We start from the raw sequence: 11314 nt of genomic DNA, 5'->3' as shown, positions 1-11314 counted from the left end.
TAAGCACCAAGGTACTTCTTTTTTTTTTTTTCAACCATCCCAGTTAATCTCATTTATAGCCAGCAAAAAGAATACAGTGGTTTCTTCCTCTCCAGTGACTTGACTGTTTACTTCTAAAGATGTAACTTTAGTTCTATCATAAAGTAAACCTGTATCCCCTTTACCATGATTGTTGTTTAATTAAAGAAATTCCTACGGTTGAGTTAATCTTGGACCCTTGTTTGAGGGCTTGAGATATGCTTTGTAGTTTATAACTTGTGGTTTATTCCCCTAGAATAATTTATTATTTGTTTGGTTAAATATTGATTAATTAACTAACTATGAGGGGAATGATGTTTCTTTTTTGGATAATTTTTGGTTACTAAGAGTTGATTGTTAAGAGCTACAAAGCATGTATTTCTGTTCAAGTAATGCTTGATAAGTTTGTAAACTGATAAATAGAAAATTTAAAAAAAAATTGCGTGAGCTGGAGATGTTCCATGGACTGCACACAAAAACCAAGAGGGTGAAACTAGGGCTGTTCGCAGATGCTCTTTGTCCAACAATCCTGGAACATGTCTGGGCCCTATTTTAACTACCATTGACAATTTGGGGGCTTTTGCAGGGCTTAAGATTAACTATAATAAATCCCTGGCTTTTCCTTTGGACCCCTCACTACACAACAGATGGCAGGGTGATTTCCTCTTGACATGGGCGAGAGACAGTTTAAAATACCTGGGAATTACTTTAGCGAGGCAGGACAAAGATCTAAAAGTACATTTTACAGTGATACTAGACAAAGTTAAGCTACTGTTAGAGAGATAGAAGGATCTTCTCTTATCGCTTATGGGGAGATGTACCCTGATTAAAATGATCATACTCCCTAAATTTCTATATTGTCTGCAATGATACCACTCTGGATTAAAAATAAAGACCTACTGATCTTTAAGTCTGCCATTAGTTCTTTTCTGTGGAGGGGTAAATGACACGCTGAGGTAGATCTTTAAAAAGTACGCGCGCGCGAACAAAAGTACGCCGGATTTTATAAGATACGCACGTAGCCACGCGTATCTTATAAAATCCGGGGTCGGCGCGTGCAAGGCTGCGCAAAATCGACAGCCTGCAAGGAAGATTACTGAGTTGCTACGCTTCCTGTGGGGGTATATATACCCGTGCTGACGTCAGATCCGTCTCCAACTGCTAGCATGTTGCCTTTTTAAGAGCTGGAGACATTTCATGAGCTGTGTTTAAAAAAGGATTGGATAAGTTCTTGGAGGAGAAGTCCATTACCTGCTATTAAGTTCACTTAGGGGCGGATTTTCAGAGCCCTGCTCGCTGGTAAGCCTATTTTACATAGGCCTACCGGCGCGCGCAGAGCCCCGGGACTTGCGTAAGTCCCGGGGTTTTCAGAGGGGGCGTGTCGGGGGGCGGGCCCGAACCGTGCAGCGTTTTCAGGGCGTGTCGGGAGCGTTCCGGGGGCGGGCCCGGGGGCGTGGCTACGGCCCGGGGCGGTCCCGGCGTGCAGGAGGCCCGCTGACGCGCGGGATTTACGCCTCCCTCTGGGAGGCGTAAATCCCCCGACAAAGGTAAGGGGGGGGGTTTAGACAGGGCCGGGCGGGTGGGTTAGGTAGGGGAAGGGAGGGGAAGGTGAGGGGAGGGCAAAGGAAAGTTCCCTCCGAGGCCGCTCCGATTTCGGAGCGGCCTTGGAGGGAACGGGGGTAGGTTGCGCGGCTCGGCACGCGCCGGCTATACAAAATCCATAGCCTTGCGCGTGCCGATCCAGATTTTTAGCAGATACGCGCGGCTCTGCGCGTATCTACTAAAATCCAGCATACTTTTGTTTGCGCCTGGAGCGCAAACAAAAGTAGGCTATTTGCGCTCCTTTTAAAATCCGCCCCTTAGAGAACAGCCACTGCCATTCGCAATGGTAACATGGAATAGACTTAGTTTTTGAGTACTTGCCAGGTTCTTATGGCCTGGATTGGCACCTTTATGTAGGGGATTGTGGGATAGGCTGCTACTTGAGGGTGGGAGGGAATGGAGATCTGGCATGCCTATCTTATATTGGGAGGGGGCAGGAGGTATCTGGTACTTCTGCTAATTTTCTTTTTCTCTTGGGTCAGGAGAGAGGGGGAATCTAGAAACTGCATTGTTCTTTTGGAAGGCAGGCATTCAGGGCCTGTCTTGGTTATCTGGATAACTTTAGTGCAGGTATTTGGCCAGATAAGTTCATGCAGCTAGCACTGAATATGAGCAATGACTGGATAAATTCAGTCATGCCCTGGGAATGCCTCCAGCACTACTTCTTTATATCTGTCTGAATTCTGTGAGGGTAATGCGTTGCCCAGACAAAATTCAGCCAAGCAGCGGAAAGGGTGAAGCATATACAAATCTCAGGTTTGGTCTGGTTAACTCCAAAAGTTAGCAAGATAAACCCTTTGAATATTGACTCCCATACTGAAAAATATGCATATTCATGCTATGTAAAGGTACCCACACATAACAGCTCAAAGTACTGTATACAATTGCTCACAAATCAGTTTAATTGGTACAGTGGGCTGCTATAAGATGACCGATTACAAGTCGTTGAGTGTACAGCTGTAAGAAATCCCATACTACTTTCCAGTGAGTAACTTAACTGTAAATTTCTACTCAACTTACGGTGAAAAGTTTGACTTCCTCCCCTCCCCATCACCCTCAGCAACTCCTGGCTCTGGGATGGTAAATATCTGCTCTACAATTACTTAAAGGCTTGAAGGAGCAGCTTGATGGCATCAAGCAGTAAACAAGCAGGGTCATGAACTGTACAATGCACATACACAGAAACCAAGCAGCTTTAGCTCTTTGACTTTTAATTCACAGTTCCAGTATATATTATGCATCTGAGTATTAATCATGTCACATGAACATTAAATTAACTTCTTTAAAATAAATAATCTATTGAAATACACATTTCTTTATATTACTACAATTTAAATGACAAATCTAAAAGACAATCAGTGCACAGCTGGCAACAGCAGCAGAAATGCCCAAGGAACCAGAAAGAAAAAATGAAGTTAATTTCATTGTGTGCTAGCAGGCTGCAAGCCACAAAACTCCTCACCATACTACAGTACAGAAGCTCAAGTCTGGGTCTAGGGGCATCTTGAAAGCAGGAGAGATTGCACCCTTAAAATATCTGTTTAGTTAAACAAAATCAGTTGCCATTGAGCTGTAGAATACTCCAAGGTAATGATAATCAGAAATCAGAGTAAAGAAGGGATTTGTCTTCAGTATATGATGAAATGTGCCCACGCAAACTTGTTTTACTGATAATATTGCACAACAAAACACTAATTCAATAGCCATTCACAAATAGTGATAAAGTAACATGCAATAAGGAATGTTCTTTGACGCCTCTATCTCAGACACAGGCAAACTACAGCTCGTGGGCCGCATCAGACTCGTGGCAGTATGAGCATGTCACTTCTAAGAGGACATCGCTGCTGTGCACCCCCTCAGACTTATGTTCCTCAGCATGTAACTCTGGCCATGCCCTCTCCTCAGACCTTGTGAGGGGAGGGTGGAAGGGTAGAAACCCTCATTTTACCCTCTCCCCCTTCAAGCCTGGACCCCAAAGTGGCCCTTTGGCCCAAAGGTTGTCCCACTTTTGCTCTCTCTCCATCAATTGCTTTTTTTCCCCAGATAAATCAACACTATCTCAGCAATATCAAATGTAATTTTTATCATGTAAATATTCTTAGCTGCAATCCAAGTGGAAAAAACAAACTATCAGCAGCTTCTGCAGGAAGGGAAGAGAGGTGTCAAAATACGCGATGTTTTGGGAGTGTTTTCGCTCCAAAACATGATTGGCTCAAATTGTAGGGTTTATTTTTCCTTCCTCTGAATCACTACTAAAATCTCATTCAACAAGCAAGAAACTAGAAGGTTATCTCATGCAGCTGTAGTCTTCTTTTAGCCAAACCACACATGTATGATAAGGAACCTCAGGTTCAAATCCCACCACTAAAACAGAAACTGGATTAATAAGAGTCACTGGAATGCTACCAATTAAAAGAAATCGAGTTCTGCAGTCATTGCTGACAAGCCAACTACATGCCTACAAATTCACTGCTCTGTTGCAGACTTTTACACATGGAATTTAAAATATAAAAAGGAAATTACTTATTTTGTGGGTAGTATACTCGTGCACGGGATTTTTTATGATATGCAGGTACATGCTTGCACTAGTATGTTTCATTGCTTAAAGAATACAATTTAGTTGCTAAGACTCATATTTTAGAATTGTTTATTATTGATTTATTTAGTTTGGTGTTTGCTTTTACTCAAATGTATTTTATGTTTTCTAAATCTGCCTAGAACGTTTTTGAATGGGCAGTAAGTAAGTTGAAGGAAGAAATAAACAAATAAACTACTGTATTTAGTGTCTAAAAACAATGTAACACGTGCATTATACCATCTAATTCCCTTGTGAAGAAATGAATAGTTTTCCGATTATTGATTAATGAATGTTTTGGTATTTGTTTCATTTATGCTTACTTATTTTTTTAGATCTGCTTTATGCTACCATAGGGAATTGTGGAATATTAAATAAAATAAAATAAACAGATTCAAAGTCAAACAAGACAAAAACTACGCACTAACATCCTTTCAGTAACCAATCTTAATGATTTTTGCTTTTACTAGCTGAATTTTTGCTAGTGCTGCTATTTTTAACTATGCCTAAAATTATAACACTAGTAGCTATAACTCTTCAAGGAATTATTAATCTAACTTAAGATCGCCACTGATGTACCTGAAAGCCTGCTCAATGCTCCTCAGCTCAGAGCTTGTGAAGATGAACTGCTGAAATCAAGTTTCTTTAGACTAAGTAGGCTGTAAAAAGTCACAGAAATGAGATTCTATATTTCACAGAGCGTGTAGTCAAGAGGCATGGGGATAAAGGACAATATGTGGAATTCATAAGTCTCTTTGAATAGTTGTTGCAATGTACAGGCTCAGAAGTCATGCATACTATCATTGCTTTCCCTCCGTCATCTATACAACATGAGTCCACTGGTCTCACTAGTGTGTGGAGTACTGTAGCCAAGACCAAAAGAGTAATACTGTCAGTGCAAAGTGTTCAGCAGAGAACCATGTTTTTTCTTAGCACAGTATGATAATCTAAGCATCTACTTACCATATATACTTGTGAATAAGTCGAGAAATTTATGCCGGAAAATCAGCCCAAAAAAGCTGGGTTGACTTGTACATGCATACTTTCCACATATGTGCCAACTGCCAAAATGGAGTGGCGTTAGCTGCTTAACTTATACGGCTAACTCTGGTTGTGCCACTGATCTGTTTTAAAATTAGCGTGCTGCGTGACTTTTTCAATGCGAACATGGCTTTTCTTGAATTCTTATCTTCCTGATAGATTGCTCAATTTAAACTTCGACTTATACATAGGTCAATGCATTTCAATGGATTTTGATCTCAAAATTGCCTATCGACTTATACATGAGATTGACTTATATCAGGGACTGCAGCATGAGGTAGTAAACTCGGATCTGGTCACCAAACAACTCGCATTTAACCACTCAAGTGATCTGATTGCTCCATCAAACAATGCTGTTTCATCACAACAGTAAGCAGAAAGGACACTTCTAGTAGTTAAAATGAACCAAAAACAAATCCAACTGGAGAATTTCACAATAAATGCAAAGCCTCCTTTCACTATCTAGAATTAAATCACTTTGGTTTCTAGTTCTCAGGTTAGGGTGCAGTTCACTAAACCATTCAACATTCATGCTATAATTCAGTTACATGGGCCCTCAAGAGCATTTTATACAGTGTGTGTGTGTATATATATATATATATATATATACACATACATACACACACACACACACACACATGTACACCATGTGCAACTTTATGCTACTTTTCACTTGCTGAAACACAATGTTGCTGGAGGAGCAGGCCCCTGCCACTGAACTGCTAGGGAATGTAAAGCTCACACCAGAAACTAACACAAGTACTTCGAAAGCAGGTCTTAACAAATGGGATACTAAAGACAGAATCTGTCTCTTCTCTGGAATGGAAGAAAATGTTTCCCATCACAAAAGTTAGACAGGTCAAACAAGCAAGTATCCAATCTATGACGAACAGGGAAAGGGGTATTATAATAGTATTGTCAGATCTTAAACATATGAAAAGAAAGAGGAATATCAATTCCAACAGGTTATAGAAACAGCAGGAGTATCCAATAAAGAATGTCCAGATGATAACCAGAAAATGGAAACCAGCTTCAGGTCATTCTGTCTTCTTCCTGGGGCGAGGGAGACACTCTCTCAGTTCATTGGGTTTTCTTGTCTTCTGGTGGGAAGTAAGGAGGAGGAGGCTGGCTCTAAAATTGAAAACAAAATCAGGTATGCATCTGTGCATTAGCCAGGTCTAACAGCCATGGCCTGTAGATATAATTATGATTGAGAATGCAATATATCTAGTAAATATTATAAGGACTTATTTCCTTTTGGCTACAGTAATTCCATTTACATATTCAACTCAAGGAACACCATCCAACTCATGGATGATGATGGCAGGTCAGTGTATGCTCCTCTATCTGCCCAACTAGATAGTTTTTAGCTTACCTGCGACTATTCCCAGTTGACAAACAAGTACAGAAACAAACAAATGTACAGAGTACATAATAGGAAAATATATACAGTAAACAGAACATCAAATAGCACACCATGGTAAACTTACTGTAGGCATGTAGACGTTATGAGGGTTAGTTGGGCTGTAATAAGCACTGGCAGCAGCTTCAGCAGCCTTTGCTTCAGCTATATCAAAAAACAAAAAAAACAACAACAAAAAGAACAAATCACATCCCATGGTGCTGGAAAAGAGGGGACCAAGGGTTCCCAAAGATCTGCAGTAGTGGACCTGGTGATCATGGCAGAAGGCGGTCTGCATTGGAACTCACTAAGCCTACATGTCCTCAGAAATTTCACCCCTGTTCTTATTTCTATTCAGGAGCCATGGCCTGTGCCATCCATGCTGGCTCAGTGAGCCCCCAACTAACTTTCTACTTACTGCAGAGCTTGAGAACCAGGGAGAGAGATGATGACATTAGGGACATTACATCGCCCACAGCTTGGATCACCCACCCTCAGGGGCTCTCCCCTACTTTTGAAAAAGGCTCCAGTGTCCTTGATCACATTAAGCTGCAAGGACCAGCTATTAACTTGTGAAAAATGTTAACCTGTGCTACCTTTTCAAGAAAAAAGCTTTTTATTCTTGCCATCTATTCTATGGAGTGTCAGTAATAGAATATCTCCCTTTCCACATACATTCTTTAAAATAGCCAATGAAACTTGGCATCAAATAGGAAAGTGGGGCTCAGAAGCTTTTGACCTACCTCTGTGAAAATTTGAACAGTTTTATTTGTAAAAATAAGGTGAAATTAATTTTTACCTGATAATTTCCTTTCCTTTAGTCCAGTCAGGCCAGTCTAGAAAATCGGTTTGTTTATTTATTTGATGAGTTTTATATACCATCATTCGGTAGAGCAATCATAACGGTTTACAAAGTGAACATTTTTCTTAGCAATTTTGAAACATTATAACAATGTGAGCATTTACAGAAATAAACATATCAAGTCCAGTAAGTATTTATGCTCATAAACCAGCAAACAGAGAAAGAGATCAACAGGCTTGCTGATGTCACTATAAGTATTTGTGCTGACACCAGCCTGCCATGATTTCTGTAACAAGCTAACAGTGTTGTGAGCCGCGCCGGGGTTCCCTGCAGCGGCAGGAGGTCGCCATCGTGCCGACGCGGCTCCAGCTGCGCTGGGGCACTCTCTCGCATCTAGAGCCGCGCTGTGACTTCCTGCGCGGCCCGGAGGCCACTGACACTCTCCCTGCACGGCCAGAGCCGCGCTGCTGTTCCCGGGGGGCCAGGAGGCCACTGACAGCGTTCCATGCGGCCCAGAGGCCGCCGAAGTTACCTTATCCTTCCGGGGGAGGGGCCTGGATCTCCAAGGTTCCTTCGCGGCAGGAGCCGCCATCCACGCTGTCTCCTGGCAGGCCTGAGGCCTATTCTTCAGCGGCAGGGAGCTACCTTCCACGTCGGAGCCTGCACGGCCCAGCTCCAGCTCCTGTTCCTCAGCATCGCTGCAGGGCCGCTCTCCAATGTCCTGCACGTCCTGCCTGCCTCCTAGGGAGCGAGGCCGCATCTTCCTTCCCTTTTTAAAGGGACAGCGAGGGAGTAGCCCATCAGTGATGTCATCGTGAGAGTTCCTCCTTCAGCCCTACAAAAGGGCTTCATTGCCATTCAGCCTTTACCTTTGCAAGGAGAAAGTCCTCCTTAGGACTCCACGTCTTCCAGCTTCTCTAAGGCACTCTGTTCCGTGTGGGATCCCATGTCTTCATCATTGTTCCATGTTCCAGTCTCTGCTCTGATGTCTTGATGTTCCCTGATGTTCCTGTCTCCAAGTTGTTCCAGATGTTCTCCTGAAGTTCCGTTCCTGTCTTGACATCTTCACCTGTTCCAGGTGTCTGTCTCTTCCTGATGTCTTCGTCCAGATGTCTTTCAGCTCCATCCTGACCCATCCCTCGTGGTCCGTGACCAGCCCGGCTGGGTTGAGTAGGGCACGTAGTGGTCCAGTGGTCCGTGACCACCCTTGCTGGGGTGTGTAGGGTGCTGGTGGGTCCTTCCATCAGACGGCGCTGAGGAGTCATCTCGTTCCTCATCTCATCAGAGTTTTCGTCTCGGATCTTCACCCTCGTCTCATCTGAGTTTCGTCCTTGGATCTTCATCCTTATTGCCCATCTGTTGATCTCCTTCTCTGCCGCAGTTCAAGCAGCTGAGGACCCCGGTTCTTACTGTCCCAGCACTGGGTTTCGTCTTGGTGTCCTTAGCTCCGAGTTTCATCTCTGAACTTCATCCTGGCTCCAGGTTCCGCCTCTGAGCTTCATCCTGGCTCTGAGTTCCGCCTCTGAGCCTCATCCTTCTTCTCATATCCTGCCTGGGTCTTTGGAGTACTTGTGCCTGCTTCTACCTTCATCCGTCTGTCCTGACGTCCTTAATCTTGGATTTCCAGGCCTTCTCTTCAGTACTCATTGCCATCTTGAACTCTAATGTAATTGAGTTGATTGCTGCTTCGCCTTCATCGTGGTTCGTGACCATCCTAGCTGGGGTGTGTAGGGCGCGTGACGTCACAGCACTCCTTCCAAGTCTACCTCAACGCCTGAGTCTTCGTCTTCCTACGTCTGAGTCTTGTCCTGTGCCAGATGTCTCCGTCTGCCCTTGACCTCTGTCCGGCCTGCCGCCCTTTCCGTTACCCAGCGGCAGTCTGAAAGGGCTTGGAACGGTCAGAGGACTGTTCAAAGACCATCATTGCGTTGATGGTCTCACCTGGGCGTGCATGTTCAGTAAGAGGTTCCTTGTTCTCCAGTTCCCAGACTTGGACTGTCTCGCCACAGGGGCGTACATCTTGTCCCGTGCTCCCTTACATCCACAGTGCAACAAACAGTGGACAACTTCAAGTGAAACAATTAACAACCACACCTCTTTTTTTTTAAACCGTCCGATATCCAGAAGAATAAAGAAGCATGCAAAATGAAAAATATCTTGATATTATACTAGAAGGAAAAACACTCACCTGCTAAGGTGCGCTGAAACAATTCTTTCGTAATCGGACTCTGCTTATACACAACCTCAACAATGTAAAGAATGATAGAAACAGAATCACTAATGCCAGACAGCTTGGGGAAGATCTGGAGTGGCCTGACTGGACTAAAGGAAAGGAAATTTATCAGGTAAGAATTAATTTCTCCTCCTTCCTCATCCAGTCAGGTCAGTCCAGACAATTGGGATGTACTCAAGCTACTCCCTAATGGGGCAGGACTCGTCTGAAGTCCCAAGCAGAAGCACTAAAGCAAAGGGCGGTTTCCTCTCTAGTCCTGAGATCTAAGTGGTAATGCTTAGAAAAAGTATCAGCGATGATCAAGTTGCTACTTTTCACATCTCCAATGGACACACCAACTCTGCCCAAGAAATAGCCTGAGCTCTCATGGAATGAGTCCATATCTGCCTAGGTAGCAGAAAACCAGCATCCATATAAGCTGCCATAATAAAATCCTTAGGTCAATGTGCTATTGTTGCTTTAGAAGCTGTCTCACCCTTCTGTACAGAAATAACAGATGATCCAACCTCCGGAACCCTCAGTGCTCTTAAAATACCACTGCAGCATTCTGCGGACATCAAGATGCAAAGTAGAGTATACTCTTCACGATCTTGTTAACTGCTAAAGGACAACAAGAATGACTAGATGAAGTGGAAATCCAAACCACCTTCGGAAAAAAAGGAAGGTACAGTATGATTCTGGACCTTATCCTTAGAAATCAACAGGAACAGTTCCCTAAAAAAAGAACTTGCAATTCTGAAATCTTTCTGATTGAACAGATAGCCACCAAAAATATCTTCTTCAACACAAGTGGCTTTAATGATATAGACTTGAGAAGCACAAACTGTGATCATTCCAAGAAGGTTAAACCAAATTAAACTCCCACGACAGAACCAGAATCCACAGTAAACGTCTAATATGCTTTACCCCTTTCAAAAAATGAGACATCTGCATGCAATGACAAAAACCTATAGCATTACTCATACCCTATATAGCACAAGAGAACTGCCACCTGTACCTTCAAGGTGTTCCAATGATAGCCCTTTAGCAAGACCTTCCTTTAAAAATTCTAGCATCTGAGGGACCAACGTTTTCTGTAGTGTACATTGAAGATTGATGCTTGGCGCATCAAAGATTCTTCAGACTCACGCATATGCTAAGGATGTAGAAAATTTTCTAGCCTTGAAAATAGTCACCACTGCCAGAGAATTACCCTCAGAGCCATAGCCAGGGCCATTTCGCACCTATGGCCAAGTGATAAAGTACGCCCTCACCTGAATGTAACATACAACACCATGAGCTTGGAGACTCTGTTAAATGTACAGGGCTTTAATTTTTTTTTTGACTTAGCAATTTCTTCCTGCTCCTTTGGGCTTCCAGCTCAATCAGAACCAGAAAGGGAGCCTGAAGCAATGAGCCTTTATTCACAACTATCAGGGCTCTTTTTTCCCCTTAGTTTATATCCCCTCCCAACTTATATTTATTCAAGTCATTGTGGTGGCAGTCCGAGGTTGGGGGCCATGCATCAGTGCTCCCTTCAGGTCCCTGCAATCTTGGGCCCCCAATCCAACTACTAGGAGGTCAATATTCAGCCGCTGAGCAGCAATATTCAGCTGCGCCGCTGAATATACCTGGCTAATTTAATGTTAACCGGATATGTCT

General features: G+C 43.3%; 1 protein-coding gene across 2 annotated transcripts in view; it reads right to left on the bottom strand.

Moving 5' to 3' along the window:
- Positions 1-2814: 2814 nt before the first annotated feature.
- WBP2 (WW domain binding protein 2) overlaps positions 2815-11314 on the bottom strand; it is a 73017-nt gene continuing 64517 nt past the window's right edge. The window contains exons 7-8 of one of the 2 annotated variants that reach the window (XM_029600479.1): positions 6727-6803; positions 2815-6367 (exon numbers count right to left, since the gene is read on the bottom strand). In XM_029600479.1, coding sequence (XP_029456339.1) covers positions 6317-6367; positions 6727-6803 — 128 coding nt within the window. In that variant the 3' untranslated portion in view covers positions 2815-6316. The remainder of the gene's footprint in view (positions 6368-6726; positions 6804-11314) is intronic. The other variant, XM_029600480.1, reaches the window with a different exon arrangement.

Source organism: Rhinatrema bivittatum, chromosome 4 (genome assembly GCF_901001135.1).
Source record: "Rhinatrema bivittatum chromosome 4, aRhiBiv1.1, whole genome shotgun sequence".
Lineage (NCBI taxonomy): Eukaryota > Metazoa > Chordata > Amphibia > Gymnophiona > Rhinatrematidae > Rhinatrema > Rhinatrema bivittatum.
The sequence above is the reverse complement of the archived record's forward strand: the minus strand, read 5'-3'. Positions and strand labels throughout refer to the sequence as shown.